The 18,899-nt window shown below is 36.0% G+C and overlaps 1 protein-coding gene across 1 annotated transcript in view; it reads right to left on the reverse strand.

Moving 5' to 3' along the window:
- The window catches only part of LOC108534844 (cadherin-12-like), a 461,181-nt gene that overhangs the window by 316,987 nt on the left and 125,295 nt on the right, over positions 1 to 18,899 (reverse strand). Inside the window, exon 2 of the mRNA XM_017880401.1 lies at positions 981 to 1,397. Coding sequence (XP_017735890.1) covers positions 981 to 1,211 — 231 coding nt within the window. The 5' untranslated portion in view covers positions 1,212 to 1,397. The remainder of the gene's footprint in view (positions 1 to 980; positions 1,398 to 18,899) is intronic.

Below are 18,899 nucleotides of genomic sequence, written 5' to 3' on the forward strand. Positions count from 1 at the left end.
GCACACCAACATGGCACAAGTATACATATGTAACAAACCTGCACGTTATGCACATGTACCCTAGAACTTAAAGTATAATAAAAAAAAAAAAAGAAAAAAGAAAAGAAAACAAGGTATGTAGAAAAAAAAAGAATTCACAAAATCAAAATAAAATATAATACGTATTTCTGGGGGAAATTTTTTTGTGTGTGATGGAGAAGTCACACTGTTCTAGACATGGGCGAAAAATTTTTTATTAAACAAAAATAAGTAGTAGAACATAACTGTCCTGAAACAGACAGTTGCCACCAAGTATTTTGTGAAAAAAATTAAATTTCCATAAAGTTGCCATAAGATTTTTAAATTGTATGCTCTGTTGATGTGTACATATTTGGGTTCCAAAATTTATTACTTCAGCCATAAATACATTTATAAATATCTGCTGAATATATAGAAATTATTTATAAAGCTTTAGCAAGCCAAATTGAATACTTCAGAACCACAATCCAAATGGCACGTCACATTTTAATGGGAAAGAAGAAGAAATACATCCTTGTCATTAAAGAACACCAAGATCAGTTTAGATCATTTATGCCTGGTGATTCTTCTGTGTCTCTTATTGCTAAACATCTCCAATTTGGCTGTGAGCAATAAAAATGATAAACTATACTGATACTATCGTTCTAACTATGGTTACAATTATGCTTAATAACATTTTCAGATTTTAACTTCATGTCTTCAGCAAAGAATGTCGAAAATTGAACCAAACCTATCTTATTTTCATTAAAATAATCAGGAATAATTAAAGCAAAGGAGGTTTAAATGATATTCTGAAGCTTACCCGGGCCATTAAGTCAGGAAGATAAACCGGCTCTCTTGGATTTCAATTCCAGTGTTCTAGTCACTGGTTTGTTCAACTCCCATGCAAAACATCCATACAAAATACACAATGCATATTCCCCCTTCCTATCAAGTGGTTGTCAAAAGAAACACGCCATTACCTTTCCCACATACTGAGGCTCGGAGCCCATGTATTCTTCCAGCACAAAAAATTGATTCCATACCCAGCCACGTTTAACACGTTGGAAATGTGACCGTTGTCCTGGCAGATGGATAACATTTTCTCTTGGCTCTGTGGCTAAAGTCTGCTGTGGCTGTGGTTGTAGTGGTGTTAGGAGACCTCCATCAAACAGAACCCAGAGAAGCAGGGATAAACAGTTCCTTGTAAGCATTGGCAAAGGCTTTCCTACAGCAGAGTAATAAAAACTCCAAAACTTAACGTAGAATTGTGGAATCCAGGTTTGAGGTGTCTGTGGCCTCCACCACTTAGCTTCTTGTTTTATTGCAGAAATGATAATGCAGGCATTAATCCTTTTGATGAAAAGGCTTCTGCTGTATTATATTCCATCTAAAGGGACCTATGAAATAGATTAACAAAGATACATTAAATTAATAATATTGCATGATGATATTCATCACAACTCTCCCTATATCTGCCAACATTTAAGGAAACGGAGAAGAAAGACTATAAAAGAATTATATTAGTAAACGGTCACCGCTATTCGCCATTTTAACTTGCATAAATTGTCTGAGTTTTTTACAGACTTGAGAAAATATTAGTTACAAGGAAGCAAAAGGTGCATTATAAACAGAAATGATATTTTCAAACAATTGGCAAAACATTTTAAGGAGAAAAATACAGATTGCTATTTTAAAGTGAGCTATTAAGTTAGAGCAGGATCTTGCAACTTCAGCATTATTGACATCTTAGGGTTGATAATTCATTATTGCTGGGAAGCTATTTTGTGCATTTTAAGATTTCTAGTAGCACTTTTTTCTTCTATTTAATAGATGACAGCAGCACCCCTTCCCATATCTGGTTTGTGACAAGAAAAAAGTATCTCCAGACATTGCCACATATCCCCTAGGGGATCAAAAAAAATGCCAAAATTAAGAACCACAATGTAGAGAATAAAGAAAACACAATTCTTAAAAAGCAAAAAGCCCCTGAAGTTAGAGAATAGAAAGATAAGACGATCTAAAGAACAAGAGAAATTCTTACATGTAAAATTGAATGATCTTACTACAATGTAAATGATGGATACGATGTTAGAAGTCTTTATAAATTTAAATTATCTTAAAAAATGTTTCTCTAGCCTAGATATACCAGAAACCTTGACAATGTGAGTATTACTTTATAGATGTTGTGTAGCTCAGAGAAAAGCTGGATCCCTACCAGAAGCACAACTTTTACTCTGCATTTAGGTAAAATGACTTTTGAGCTTTCTCTTATAACAAATGTTTTTAAATTCACTTGTCTAATATTCATTGAGTGTCTATAATACACTGTCTTTAATTATCTGGTAGATAAGAAAACAGACACAATCTTTGTCTTTCTAAAATCACAAACAGAAAATAAACAGTCAAATAAATAACTGAGGGCAAATTATGCTGATGGGGGAGAAGAAAAAGCAAACAAGAATATCCTGAGGGTAAAACCCAAGTTGGCCAAAGCCTGTGGTAGGTGATAATTGCACTGGGGTCTAAAGGAATAAAAGCATTCCTGTATTTTCTAAGCAGGCATGATGAAATGTGGCTCTAGCACCAGGGTGATTTTATGCATTTGGCTCTAGGGTCACAGTGCTTCGAGCCTGTAAGGTTGCTAAGGGCCAAAAATGTTGGAAGCCAGAAAATATATATAATGCTTCCAAAAAAAGAGAACTAAAATCAAAATCAATGCATGTTTAATTAAATGTCTATAAAACATGGCATTTTTGTCAACTAGTCAGCTGCAATTCAGATCAATGCGTATTCACTTATGTGTAATGTAATAAAAATGCTTAATGAGTTCTTCATAAATATTGAAATTTAAATATTAAATGTGGAAGTAGTAATTCACCATACTTGAGATAAGATGTGAGATGGGGAATGTCGGAAAAGTATTTTACACGGCAAACCTAAAAAATAAAAATAAAAGCGGATATAATTTTTTCTTCTTTATAAGAGTGTAACTGTAACTGTTAGATATTGGCAAAAGCATACTTTGTCTTTTTTTTGATCTTTTCATTCTGACAAAATAATATTTATAAAAACTTAAGTTAGATCTGCCTTGTCCAATATGGAAACCACTAGTCATATGTGCCTTTTTAGTTAAAATGTGGCAGTTTGGGATCATGATGTGCTCTACTTTTAAATTATATGTTGAATTTCAAAGACAGTACAAAAAATAAGAAGATATCATATCTTTTTTTATTACTTGACATGATGGTATTTTGGATATTTAAGGATAAATAAATACACATTATTAAAATTAATTTTGCTTATTTATTTATTTTTATTTATTTTTTTAAGATGGAATCTTGCTCTGTCTCCCAGGCTGGAGTGCAGTGGTGTAATCTCGGTTCACTGTAATCTCCGCCTCCCGGGTTCAAGTGATTCTTCTGCCTCAGTCTCCCGAGTAGCTGGGACTATAGGTGTGTGCCACCAGACCCGGCTAATTTTTTGTATTTTTAAAAGTAGAGACGGTGTTTCACCATGTTGGCCAGTATGATCTCTATTTCCTGACCTCAGGATCTGCCTGCCTCAGCCTCCCAAAGTGCCAGGATTACAGGTGTGAGCCACCTCGCCCGGCCTCTTTCCAATTTTTTAATATGTTTATGGGCAAATTAAAATTTGATATGCAACTCACATTTACATTTTGAATTATTTTCCATTGGACAGCACTGATTTAGAAAATACAGTCTGAATCACAAAGTGTGATTTCTATTTAAGCAATTTATTCTTAACATTCAAAGTAAAATATCTAACATGAACTGCCATCATATTTGTGGTAAAAATACATTAGAAAGTAAGAGAGCATTTTGCATCTATTTCAATAACGTGTAAGCAGGGTAATGTATGTTTGTTTTCTCATTTGTTTTTAAGTTTAAATTGCTAGGATTAACCTCTAAGGTGTTTTAATTTCTTGAATTTTTTTGTTTCTTCCATGTTTCATCCCATACTCATACCAATCCTATTCCAAGCATATCCGTTCAGATTGGGAGATAAATATAAGGAGAAAAGTGGGTGACAGAAACTCTGACTTCCCAAATCTATTCTAGAATATGCCATTAGGTTGTATTTCTGCCTTCCTGTTCTATTAAACCTTCTCTTTCACTATTTTGGGGATATGAGGTATTAACACTCAGACTTTAGAAAACACTGACATCTAAGGTCATCTCTCAAGACAAGTGTCTTTTCATTGTATATTAGAGATTTTTGAGGTTGGACATATGACTACATTCATCATCATTGTCTCCAGTCTGGTCCAAATTCTCCCTTTCCCTTAGAAGTCAAAGGTGTCTAAAATCTGAGTTATGACTCCCTATCAGAGTAATCTTTTAGAAGTTTTCATCCACTCACATCACTTTCCATCTGTCGGTTGTGCTAGAATATGTGTCTATAGTGTGGGGAAGTTAGTGAATAAGTGATTGGTAAGTAGAGAGAAATGTGAATTTAACATGCAAAGTGCAGTAGTCCCTGCTTATTTGTGAAGGATATATTCCAAAATGCCCAGGAGATGCCTGAAACCAAGGAGAGTACCGAAGCTGTTATCCATCAATCAGAACACGTTGCTGTTTATGTCTTCCACCCACAAATTTTATACTTTTTCCATTTTAACTAAGCACGTATCATGGGGCTGTAACTTTTGGAGTTTTGGGAGGTGGGACAGCAAAACTAGAAGGGATTTCTTTTTCATTCTTCACAATTTCATGGAGAGGTTTATTCTTACCATAGCAACCTCAGCATATGATTTATTTTCTTTCCTTATTAAGTAGAGAACTTTCACCTTTTCACATAAAGGGCACACTTTATGGTTCCTCTTTGGCATATCCAAGTTGCCAGCATCACTATTCTTGTACTTCGGGGCCATTATTAACTAACCTAAGGCTTTCTTGAATATAAGCACTCAATACTGTGACAGTCAATCTGCTAATCAAGAAGGATAAGTGACTCATGGGCAGGGAGTGTCTACCACGTGAATCCACTGCACAAAAAGACAATACACATCGCAGGTGGGACAGAAGTACATGCTGCAAAATTTCATCATGCTACTCTAAATGGTGCACAGTTTAAACCTTATAAATTGTTTATTTCTGTAGGTTTCTATGTAATATTTTTGGACTGCAGTTTATCACTGGTTACTGAAACCATGAAAAATGATGCAGGATAAGGGATGACTACTGTGTGTTGTTTCATAAGCCAATTCACCAACACGTAAACAGTTTGCACCACGAAACAACAGCAGCTAAATGCAAACTATGGTAATAAAGCTGAAGTTAACTGGAGCCACAGAGGAGTGCAATGTAGAATATGATGCCTGTTTCCCTCAGGCCCACATTCTGTTCTTACTTTGGCTCTTGTCGGACACAAATTCTATCATACTGTGCTGTGCTTCTTCCAGATTTTTGTGCCTCTCTCTCAAAGTAGGCTGAACCTTACTTGTATCCATGTTATCAAATTACCTTATTTTTGTAAGAATAGAATTTTATATTTACTAGGTATTTATTTAGCAATAGTTTATTTTTGCTGATATTTTCACTGGGATGGTGATTGCCGGTGGTGATTGTACAAGTTTTGGGGATCTGCACTTATCTTTTTTTTCTCTATGAGCCCTATTATTTTAATATGAATTTTGCAGAATGCAATGCTTTTAAAAAACTTGCACATCATACTTAGCAGAAGCACCTGTAATTAAAAACATAAAACTTTCTCCTTGAACATATTAAAATCCAGAACTGTAACATGATATTTACGAATTTAACAAGACCTGCATAATCGACCTCTGCATGCTCAACCCTTGCCATTCTCTTCCTTTCCTGAGTCCAAACTCCTTAGTTTTAATTCATATTAATAACAGTAATTAAAGTAATTTATATTAGAAGTATACTTATGTGATTGTTTACTCTTTTCTGGGTGGAGTGGTGGGGTAAAGAGAAGCCGGAGAGGAGTAATGGTGCCTATTTTATCAGTCATTCTGTTCCTGGGGTCTATACTATTACCTGGCAAATGATAGGCACCAAGTACATCTTCGTTAAGTTTGAATGAATAATTCATTGAATGGTAATAGCTAACCTTTATTGAAAACTTACAACGTTCTACATAGTGTTGTATGTTCTGTGCCTATATAACAGCCCTGTGAAGGAGGTGGTATTATTACATCCATTTGATGAAGAAATGGAGAAACAGATGCTAAATGACTTGATCATGATCTACATGTTAGTACATAGCAGGTAGGCTTGAATCTGGGCAGTCTGACTACAGAGCTCACACTCTTAGATCCTCTACTGTGTTGTCCCACTGTTAACAGATGTAAAAATACACAAAACCTCAGGGGTTTCCAATCCTAGTAAAATAAGGAATATGTGCCTACAAACTTGAGTTTCAAGTTATTTTTCAAAACCTAAGCAGGTATTTCAATACTGGGCAACTTAAGCTTTCAGACACTTTTAGCTCTTTTGTAAAATTAGGAGATTTAAGCTATCAGGTCAATATAGTTCCTTTGAAGTCCAGAGATCCAAGACTCCCAGCTTTCCACCCACAAGGACTTGGGAAGGACATAATTTTAGGCAGAGGCAGGAAATAATAGACAGGGTCAGTGTTCTTACATGATTGCATAGTGACTGAAAATTCAGAAAGTGTTCCAACAGCCCAGCAAGGCACTAAACAGGTCACCAGGTTGAGTGATAAGAAGTAGCTGTTGTACAGAAAAGTGGGTATGAGGGTTTCCAACTGTTCCAGGCAGCTCTTCCTAGTGAACTTGAACTATGAATGTAGTCCTGGGTTCTGACAGATGAGATGACAGCCTGTTTGACCTACTTGACAATTCTAAATTTGAGAATTGCTTCTGGCATTGATATTATTACAAATAAATAAATTACTTAATAGAGTAATAAAAATATTGACTTTGGAACAAGATAGATCTGAAGTATCATTTTAAATGAAGGCACAGCATAGTTTTATGCTACGTAACTATCTGTTGAGTAGCGTTTGAACTGTGGGGACACAATCAACAATGTTATTTTATTTGTGGAGCTGTATATAAATATGACTAAGTAAATAGTTTTTAATCTCATCCCTCAATGAGAACGTGTATGAGAGTGCATTTCCTAACTCCTGTCATTGTTTTATAATCCTAAAATCCATTTCAAGTCTGTATAACACTGCAGTCCTTCAGTGAACAGATGAACCAATGTTATTTTCGGTACATGATGCTGCTCCCAGCAGATCCCAGACTCTGGCCACGGTTGTCAGCCAGGGAGCTTTTAAAGTGCTATATCACAACAAAAATAATGCAAGGAGACTGAAGGACTCCAGTTCTTAAGTGAAAGGGAAACAACTCCCCCAGGCATGAAACACAGGCTAAATTACAAGGAAAAACTATATCAAGCCATCAACCTGGGTACACTTGCCCCAGCACCAATGGTGTTGTTATAAAAGCAAGAATAGAAAGCTTATTCTGTGGGGTCAGCACCCTATGGAAATATGTGAACCTTAAGAAAGACAGATTTGCTACAAAGGACATCATCAGAGGTACGTTTTATTCCATGTACCTGATTTTAGGCACAGTGATAAAATATTTATATTTGTCTATGCTTCCTCATCTTTTGGAGAGCCAGAGTGGTTTTTCAAAGACTTCTTAACTGTGATGATGACTCTCTGGAGCCCAACATCCCTTTTAGCAGGAAGGATTTTTTTTTTTAAAAAATGGTCATATATCAAAGCAGCAGATATTCAGTTGTGAAATACTTACTGACAGTAACACTTTCTTTAAGTGTGCCTCCAAAGCTAAAAGATATACAAAGGCTGTGGTTTCCCTAGTTATTTATTTAAATGGGGCATGTTTGCTTCTAAGAATAACTCTTGAAAAAGGTCAAATATGTTCAATATAAATTACATTGAAAGGGTTCTCTTTGTCAGGGACAACTTATTAAGCTGAAAGATTTGTTAATTATTAAAAGGGGTTCTCTATTATGGGTAGCATAATACTAACTGCATACTGGAGAACTCTTTAATGGTGACTATGCTTGTGGTCTATTTAAAATTAATATTCCATGGAGTAATTTTTCAAGGGCACTTCTTAAAATGTAGAAGGAAAATAATACAACTTCCCCCACCTCCTCTGGTGAATAAATGACCCTTTAATTTGAAATAGTAATCAAAAATGATCCCCATTAAACAATATAAGGGGATGCTTTATTTTCCATGTTATAAAAAAAAAAACCAATGGCAGCATAACTTATGTAATCCAAAATTATTAAAATGTCAAAATATGCTTTATATTTTTTACTGTTATTCTTTACCTTGAAAACATTATTTTCTTTGACTTAACTTCATAAATTAAGCTTTCTGCTTCCCATGGTATGAAATGCATTATAATCAGTAAATAGTTAAAGACTTCAAACAAATCTGATAGTTTAAGAATATGACTCCCAGGAAAATTATTTGAAAGTTTCAATAGGCATTGTTATGCAAATTTTAAGCTTTGTTCAGGAAAACATGGTACTTTTTGAAAAGCCTTGGGAATAAGCATACATTCCTAATGCAGCTTTTTTGGTTCCAGTTAAACCTATCCCGAAAGGAAGTACGACTCTGTCTCTGGTATAGCAAACCCTTAACACTCACTCTTTTGTTTTATAAACTGCCTGCTGAGAGGCAGACATAGTAAACCAATCTCTGCTAATTCTTACCAGTAAAACAGAGGTGCCTGTAGGTGATTATTACTCAATGCTCTTAATTTATGGGGTTCATTAATCCTGCCTCTCTAGCTTGTCCAGATTCTACTCTCTACTTCACAAGTATGTTAGGAAGCCAAAATATGCTATTTGAATTTTATTTATTTATTTATGTATTTATTTATTTATTTATTATTTTGAGACAGAGTCTCGCTTGGTCACCCAGGCTGGAGTGCAGTGGCGTGATCTCGTCTCACTGCAACCTCCGCCTTCCAGGTTTAAGCAATTCTCTGCCTCAGCCTCCTGAGTAGCTGGGATTACAGGCGTGCGCCAACAAGCCCCGTTATTTTTATTTTTTGTTTTTATTTTTTGCATTTTTAGTATCTTGACCAGGCTGGCATTGAACCCCTGACCTTGTGATCCACCCGCCTTGGCCTCCCAAAGTGCTGGGATTACAGGCGTGAGACACCGCGCCCGGCCCAAATTTTAACCGAAATGAAAATGGCTGCTACTGGTATCTCCTACAAGCCAAGAAAAAAAAAAAAAAAGAAAGAAAGAAACTCAACATGGGACAGTACTTTATGGCAAGGGACAGAATTTCTCTTTTTAAGGAGAAAAGAAATTCGATCACATCTTTATTTTTGTGGTGCGATTTTAACTGCATTGTTTGAAAACCCTTGATGGGCCGGGCGCAGTGGCTCAAGCCTGTAATCCCAGCACTTTGGGAGGCCGAGACGGGCGGATCACGAGGTCAGGAGATCGAGACCATCCTGGCTAACACGGTGAAACCCTGTTTCTACCAAAAAATACAAAAAATTAGCCGGGCGTGGTGGCGGGCACCTGTAGTCCCAGCTACTCGGGAGGCTGAGGCAGGAGAATGGCGTAAACCCGGGAGGCGGAGCTTGCAGTGAGCTGAGATCCGGCCACTGCACTCCAGCCTGGGCGACAGAGCAAGACTCCGTCTCAAAAAAATAAAAATAAATAAATAAAATAAAAAAAAAGAAAACCCTTGATGGTGTATTCTGAAATTGATCATTTACCTCTGTGGTCTTTCTCCCAAAAATCTGTAACCCCACTCTAATCATAAGACAAGTAAGTATCAATTAAGAGATTTCCTATAACATGCCTCACCAGTACTTCTTAAAATGGTTAAAGTCGCTGAAAATAAGAAAAATCTGAGAACCTGTCAAAGCCAAGAGGAGCCTAAGCAGACATGACAACTAAATGCAATGGAGGGGATCCTGGAATATAAAAATAATCATAGGTAATAACTAAGGAAAACTGAAGAAAATGTGGACTTTAGATAATAATAATGTATCAATATTGGTTATTCACCTGCAAGAAGTATACTATCCTAATATAAGATGTACAGAAGAGGGGAAACTGGGACTCAGTTATGACTAAAATAAGGTACAACCTACTTTCTGTCAGACACTGAACGAATTTACCAGAAGTAATGTGACAAGATCGGGGAAAAAAGTCCCGGCGTGGCGGCTCAAGCCTGTAATCCCAACACTTTGGAGGGGCAAGGCAAGCAGATCACTTGAGGCCAGAAGTTCAACAACAGCCTGGCCAACAGGATGAAACCCTGTCTCTACTAAAAAATACAAAAATTTGCTGGGTGTGGTGGCACACACCTGTAGTCCCAGCTACTTGGGAAGTTGAGGCAGGAGAATTGTGGGAACCCAGAAAGCAGAGGTTGCAGTGCACCGAGATCACGCCACTGCACTCCAGCCTAGGTGACAGAGTAAGACTGTCTCAAAAAAAGAAAAAAAGAGAATGAGAAAAAAAGAATTTGAGTCCTATTTAGACATTGCTTTGTGATGTATAGAAATCTTGCTAAAAATTCAAGGAGATCTCCATTTTGATTATTTAACAACGTGTAGAAGAAGGATACCTATGATGGAGAACACTTTGAATTTTCAAATTGCGTTCAAATTCTGTATCAACAAAATAAGGGAAAATGCTCCTGCAGGGATAGATTGAAGGTTTCCAGGAAGCCCCCCACTGGGGATTGATGGCGAGCTGCTCAGAAAATCAGCTCAGAGTAAGTTTAGAGAAAATTCCAGTTGTAGTGATACCATCAAAATTGTCTGAAGGCACTTAGACTCTATCATACCCCTGTGTGGTCTTCCTGAATTCCCAATTTTATGTAGTTAATCAGGACTGAATAAAAAATAAATGATGATAGGTGCATTCTGAGAGTGAAATTTAAAAGTAGGATGTAATGCTTCTGGAATGGCAGAGTAAGGAGTTATGCTGACATTCTACACAGCAAAGCAGCAAGTTCACTGAGAAAATTAGTTAATAATTATCATTTAAAGTCTCTAGAAATGTTCTTAAGTGTATTCAGCAAGCAAAATAACACTCATTGCCAGCTGTGTTTCTCATCCTTCTTGCCAGTCCTGAGTTGTAGAAACACCATTTCTAGTGGGTGTGGAGGAGAGAACCAAGACTTCCTTTTCCCCAGTGCGTCTCAGAGGATAAAAGCTCTATTTCAGATCCACCACGTCAAGCATACTGGGACTTCCTCTCCTTTCCTTTGGTCTCTTGTAGAGCAGAAGTTCCACATTCGTAAGGATAAATGAGAAGACCAAGGGCTGCAATCCCTATCACCACCACCACCACCACCACCACCAATGCCCCCTTAAAGAGGGAAGGTATCCCTAGAGGGTATGAGGGTCCCAACACCCAGTTTTGTTGCATTGGTATAGGCATTCCTCTCAGGGGTAGCAGAGGCCAAAAGGACAAAGGGCTCTACAGCTTTGTCTCAGGGGACATACTTTATTTGGACAGAGTGTAAACTTGTCTGATGTTGAAAGTAGTAAAAATCCAGCAGGTTGCAATTATGAGGAAGTTGGTGGTTCTGTGATACATGCAAAGGGACAATCAAGAAGAGCTCTCATGGGACCACGATCAACTCTGGGGATTGGTAAGGTAATTATACATATTAAGCTTTACTTTCTTACTACCAATCACTGCATAGCATGAGGCAGATGTGAAAGTGTCCTCCAAGGTAAACACAAAACTTTTGATGTGGCAGGAGCTCCACCTGCACAAAGGACTTAAATGCAGCTTCATACCAAATACTAACTGAACAACATGCTACTCTGACTCAGATGCAGCAGTACAATGGTAAAAAGTAAAAATCTAACTGGCTAAAGGGTCTTAAGAATAGCCATTGACCAGCAGGCTGTTTATACTGCCATTAGACAATATCATATGTGGCCATGATTAAAGATAGAAAACAGAAAAATTCTGAGCAGGCAGAGGCTAAAACTGTGGGGTAATAGATTTCGCGAAATGAGTTCATTCAATTCACTAAAGAGAAAAATGACCAAGCAAACAACAACAACCCCCAGGAAGGGGACTGGTGGTTGAGTAACTAGAACTGTTAGACTATATTACTTATAAAGTCAATTTCCCACAATTTTAAGACATGCAAAGAAACAGAAAAATGGGATCCACACATCGGGGGAGAAAATCAGAGAAACTAGTCATTGAAGGAGAAAATCAGAGAAACTAGTCATTGAACCAGACAGTGGACTTGGAAAGCAAGGAGGTCAAAGTAACATTATAAACATCTTGAAAGAACCAAATATAACCATGCATAAAGAATTAAAGGAAGGAAGATAGTTGATAATATCTCATCAAATAGAAAATGTTATTAAAAAGAGAATTTACTTTTTAAAAGCCATGTAGCAATTATAGAGATGAAAATACAATAACAAAATGAAAAAAATTTACTAGAGGAGCTCAACCCTAGATTTGATCTGAGAGAAGAAATAACTAAGATTAAAATTTTACAACGTATCTTCCTCAACTACAATATAATTAAATTAAAATCAACTAAAAAATTTTGGTACATCTGAGAACTACAGAAGAAAATATGAGAATTTCTGTAATTGGGGAAATTAAAAGATGAAAAAGGTCAAACAATGCAGTCTAAAATAACCAATTATTTAAAGAATAAAGTATAGGGAAATTAAAAAACACATTTGGAGATTAATTAAAATTAGAACAGAACATACAAATGTATATAATAAATAAAGTGCACATAGGTAGATTTATAACTGTAAGTGCCTATAATGTTTAAAAAAACTCAAATCAATAATTCAACCACCCCATTAAGAAACACGAAAAAGGCCAGGCACGGTGGCTCACACCTGTAATCCCAGCACTTTGAGAGGCTGAGGGGTGGATCATGAGGTCAAGAGATCGAGATCATCCTGACTAACATGGTGAAACCCTGTCTCTACTAAAAAAAAAAAAAAAAAAAAAAAAAAAAAAAAAAAATTAGCCAGACATGGTGGCGGGTGCCTGTAGTCCCAGCTACTTGGGAGGTTGAGGCAGGAGAATGGCGTGAACCCGGGAGGCAGAGCTTGTGCAGTGAGCCGAGATCGCAGAGCCTAGATCGCGCTACTGCACTCCAGCCTGGGCAAAAGAGCGAGACTCCGTCTAAAAAAAAAAAAAAAAACAAAAAAACAGGAAAAAAAGAAGAGCAAACTAATCTCAAAGCAATCAGAAGGAGTAAAGATAAAGACTAAAGTGGAAATTAATAATGTAAAGAATGAAAACTATAGGTAAAATTAACACACCAAATTGTTCCTTTGAAAGGATTCACAAAAATGACAAATGCTTAGTTATAATTCTTACAAAAAACAATGAAATTACTAAAATCAGTAAAGAAGAAACATGACTATCAACCTTCCAACAATTAAAAAATGTACTATAACAAAGACTATGAACAACTTTATGCCAACAAATTAAACAACATTGATGAAATGAATACATTTTTAGAAAGACGAAAATTAATAATGCTTCAAAGGTTTAAAAGATCTGATTAGGACTACAACACATAAAGAGATCAAATTAGCAATTTCAAAAACCTCCCACAAAGAAAATTTCAGAACAAGATGTCTTCACAGTTGAATTCTACCAAACAATTCAAGAATAATTAATATAAAACCTCTGAAGACTAAAAAAAAAAAAAAAAAGGAAGTTGAGGGAGCATATTCTGACTTATTCTGCGAGACCTTCAACATTACAATACCAAAATCCAACCAACACTTGACAAGATGAACACACACACACACACACACACACACACACACACAAACACACACACACACACCCTCCTGAATACCAATATCCCCTATGAATGTAAATGTAAGAATTCTCAACACAGTTCTGGCACACCAAATCCAGCAAAATACAAAAGAGATTATGCACTATGACCAAATGGGATTTATCTTATTACTGAAATGTTGATTTAATGTCCAGCAAATATTTAATGTAATACCCATGCCAATAGAATAAAGAAGAGACAAAACAGAGGCTCATGTCAATTACCTAGAACATGTATTTGACAATATTCAATATGTTTTATTGATAAAAACAATCAACAAAGTAGGAAGAAAAAGAAACACCCGCAAGCTGGTAAAGATAATCTAACCGGGAGGCTGAGGCAGGAGAATGGCGTGAACCCGGGAGGCGGAGCTTGCAGTGAGCTGAGATCCGACCACTGCACTCCAGCCTGGGTGACAGAGCGAGACTCCGTCTCAAAAAAAAAAAAAAAAAAAAAAAAAAAAAGATAATCTAACAAGTCTCCACCATTAATATTATGGTAATGGTAACAGACTTCACGTTTTCTCTCCAAGAACACAAACAAGAAAGGAAGGTACACTCTCCCTGTGTCTTTACGACATTCTAATGGAGGTTTTATTAGGCAAATTAGAAAAGAAAAGAGGGGAAATTTACCAGACTAGAAAGGTGAAAAAAAAAATTTATCTCAACTTACAAATGCCATGATCTTTTATATTAAATATCCTAAAGTATATATATATATATATATATATATATAGCTTATGACAAAGCTTGGCTGGCATTTTATGTTTAATTTACACAATTGCTCTCTGAATGTTTATTGTCGTCATTCAATTTCTGAATTTTTTTTGCAGAGGAAATACTCACTACAATAGCATTTGATGGATACATGAAGTCCAGAGTGCATCATTATACAGAATGCNATATATATATAGCTTAGTAAATATTTTAAGGTATATACATTAGTTTAAGATGTGTGTGTGTGTGTGAGAGAGAGAAAAGAGAGAGAAAAGAAACAGAGAGAGTGTTAGAGGCCTGGCAGCATACAAGATCAATATACAAAAATCAACTGTATTTCTATACACTGAAATGTCATTAAAATTGAATGCCATTAAAAATGGCACTGAAAATTGAATTAAGAAAATACTTTCACTTACAATAGCATGTGAAAGATAAAATATTTAGATCAAAATCTAACAAAAGAAGTGAAAAGTGCATATACTGAAAACCACAAATCATTGTTGCAAGAAATTAAAGAATGTCTATGTAAATGAGAGGGCATAAAATGTTCATAGATTGGAAAGTTAATATTATTAAGAAGACAATAACCCAAATTGATCCTTATGCAATTCCTATCAAAATTCAAGCCACAATAGTACAGCAATTGAAATGTTCATCCTAAAATTCATGTATAAATGAAAGGGACTCAGCAGAACATTAAAAACAGCCTTACACAAAAAAGTAAATAATTTGGAGTACTCACACTTTTCACTTTTAAAGCTTAAAACACCACTGCAATAATCACGACAGTGTGGTACTGGCATAAGTATACACCTAGAAGTCACAGAATGGAACAGAGATCCTAAAATAAAAGGGTCCATCCTGAGTGAATTTTTGCATATGGTGGCAGTGGAGGATTAAATTCATCTTTTTTTATGCGGATATCCAATTGCCCCAGGACCATTGTATCTAATACTGCTTGTAGAAAATCAGTTGCCCAACAATAAGTTTATTTTAGGATCTCTGTTTTCGCAGTAATGATCCTGGGGCAAACAGATATCCACATGAAAATGATGACTTTCATCCTCTACTGCCACCATATGCAAAAATTCACTTAGGATGGATCATAGACCTTATTTAAGAGTTAATACTGTAAGATTCTTATACAAAAACATAGAATAGGCAATTCAGTATGTTTAAAAATATATGACTTCAAAAGCCCAAGTGATGAAATAAAGATAAGCTGGACTTTAGGAAAATTACCAATTTCTTGCTTCAAAGAACACCAATATGGAAGTAAAAAGATAACCCACAGAATGCAAAAAAAGTATGTTCAAATTATTCACTTGACAAGAGACTTGTATCTCAATATATAAAGACCATTTATTATTCAATAATACAAAGATAACACAATCAATAAATGAGAGAGGGCTTGAATAGACATTTCTCCAAATCAGATACACACATGGACAATACGCCCATGAAAGGATTGTCAACACATTCATTAGTCACTAGGAAAATGCAAAGCAAAAACCACAGTGGAGATGGCTATAATAAACACACACACACACACACACACACACACACACACACACACACACACACACAGAGTAACAAATGTTGAAGGAGGATGTGAAAAATCAGCACCCGTACACATTGCTGGTAAGAATGTAAAATGATGGAGCTTTTTTGGATATTATTTTGGTAGTTCCTCAGAATGTTAAATATAGAGTTTATGAGATGATTCAGCAATTTCACTCTTAGGTATCTACCTAAGACTCATCCACACAAAAACCCATACACAGAACCTCCCAGCAGCATTATTAATGATAGCCAAACAGTGGAAACAAACTACATAAAAACCAATGGGATTATTTGATGAACAAAATCTGATGTATTCATATGTAGAGGGTTCAAGGGATTTGGAGATTCATCAAGGAAAATGAGGTCACTATAAGAAGCAGTTAACACATAAGCTTTAGTGGGTAGTGTTTGCATAACCTCACATGAGAGCGCACATCCCTTGCAGCATGAGCCTGATGATACGGGCTATTATTCAGAGGACAGGGGTTTCAGAGAGGTGGTTTACACAAATGACATTATTAAGCAGCATGGTCAGGTGTCTCTGGGTCAGAGAGATCCGAAGGGCTGTCGCAGCTTGGGTTTCATAACCACAAAGCTCTAGCTTATCTATTACTAGCAGATTTGGGGCAAGGTTTTGAAGGGTAAGTAAATCAGACACTCTCTAAATGGCTAAAAATCTACGTGTTTGGACTATTTTTAAAATAAATGAATGTATGAAAATCTGAGTTTGATTCTCAAATTTGGAGAGGTTTGGAGCTCATGGGTCTCAACTTGCATTGAAGAAATAAACAAACTAAGGGTACATATAAAAAGTCTACATTTAGCTCATTTATAGAACACCATGCAATTGATTATTATTTGGTTATGAACAGGGATAAAGTCCTCATACATGCTACAATATGGATGAAATTTTAAGACGTTACGCAAATGAAAGAACTCACTTATAAAATATTACATATTATACGAATATTATTCATATTAAGTTTTTAGAATAGGCGAATAAAGATAGAGGGGAAATTAATTGTTACTTAGGGATTGTATTTTGGGTATGACCTGGAGAATGATTGCTGATGGGTTTGGGGTTCCTTCTTGGGGGAATAAACATGTTCTAAAATCATATTGTGGTGATTCTTGCAACACTATGTGAATATACTAATAAAACTGAATTCAATCCTTTAAATAGGTGAACTGTGTGATATGGAAGTTATACCACAATAAAGTTGTTAAAAAAATCACTTCATGATAGACTTTAGATTCAAGATTTTGGACTGTAATTGGTGGACCTGAAATTGTCTTTGTTTCTTGAAGCAAATTAAATCAAACAAGGTCCCAATTCACGTGTTAATATGTTTTACATAATATTGATCAGAGTCTACCTCAATACTAAGTTACTGCTCATATTTGAGAGTATTGCCACTGATTTATAGCTGCTAGTGCCTCACTGCTTCACCATGACCACCTGGGCACCATATAAGTCCTCTAAAGTTTTACAGAAACCATCTGGGCTGGAGATCGCCCACATTTGCTTTATCTGTGCTGCAGAGGGAAATTAAGAGGCAAACTGTTAAACAGATGAACTTTTCCCAACACACAAAGGCAGTACACTCCTTTAAACGTTCCAGGAAGCAATGAACATGGGGGAAAGAGGAGTCTGAAGCCTTGCCTTGGCTTATTTTCTAGACTAAGCCTTGGAACCACCTTTGGAGGTGACCCATGGAATCTGACTGACTGCAAGCAAGAAGAACTCTTGGGTTGCAGAAATAGATACTATGCTTACTATGCTACACTTTACAGAGAACCACAAAGATTTGAATAATGTCAATACATAATGGCATGAGTAGTTTTATTCACCAGAATTCCAGAGGGACTAAATCTAGGATGAAAATGAAGCTGAGTTTAGCACAAAGTGCATTTCTCAGAGGAATGCATACAAGGGAGAAGGTAAGGACAGAAACTGTCGTAACAGTAGGGGGTGGCATGGCCTCTAAGTAGGTAGGCATATGGGAGAGGTGGAGAAAGAAGAAAGGAGATTTTAGGAGACAGATTTGAACTTGAGAGGATTAATGGGCATCAAGAGGCCTCACAATGGCCCAGCTACATATCAGTATAGATTTCAAGATGCACAAACAATTGGAACTACAAAGCTATCAACTGAATTTCTAAAAACCAAGAAAATATTGTGTCTGTTTCAGATTAAAAAGATATTGTACTTATTAACTAGTCTTTAAAAATATATGCATCACCTGATTCTAAATCTTAAACACTAGAGAAGTTTTCCTTGTAATTTATTGGAGGGATAGTGAGAGATATATTGAGGACTGTGCGCAGAGATTGAATTTTATTTTTTCAAATAGAGAAATAGTAGGAGGTGACAAAAAGGAAAGAAATACTATTAAGCAAGAAAGAAACATTTAGTAAGCAGCAAATATGCTCTAATTCCATAATTCCAGGCAACACCAAGATCACACAAGACTCACAAGACATTTTTGTCCTTACAATTCACCTCACATTTTGATATTAAGTTTAAATCTTGATGTGTCTAATTACAAAGCTTCAAATGTGAATCTGAAAAACAATTCTATTACTCTCCATAAAATCTTACCAATGTCACTATGGCTCCTTTATCTACTATATGCCATACATTAGACACAAACATACACACACACACACACTTTTATTTAGATAACCCATTCTACTTTAAATAATACATTTAGTTAAATTATAAATTACTGCATTACACTATTGATTTGTTAAAATCACCCTGCATGTTGTGGTCCTCGTGAATTTCATATACCA

Source organism: Rhinopithecus bieti, unplaced genomic scaffold (genome assembly GCF_001698545.2).
Source record: "Rhinopithecus bieti isolate Rb0 unplaced genomic scaffold, ASM169854v2 scaffold_11401, whole genome shotgun sequence".
NCBI lineage: Eukaryota > Metazoa > Chordata > Mammalia > Primates > Cercopithecidae > Rhinopithecus > Rhinopithecus bieti.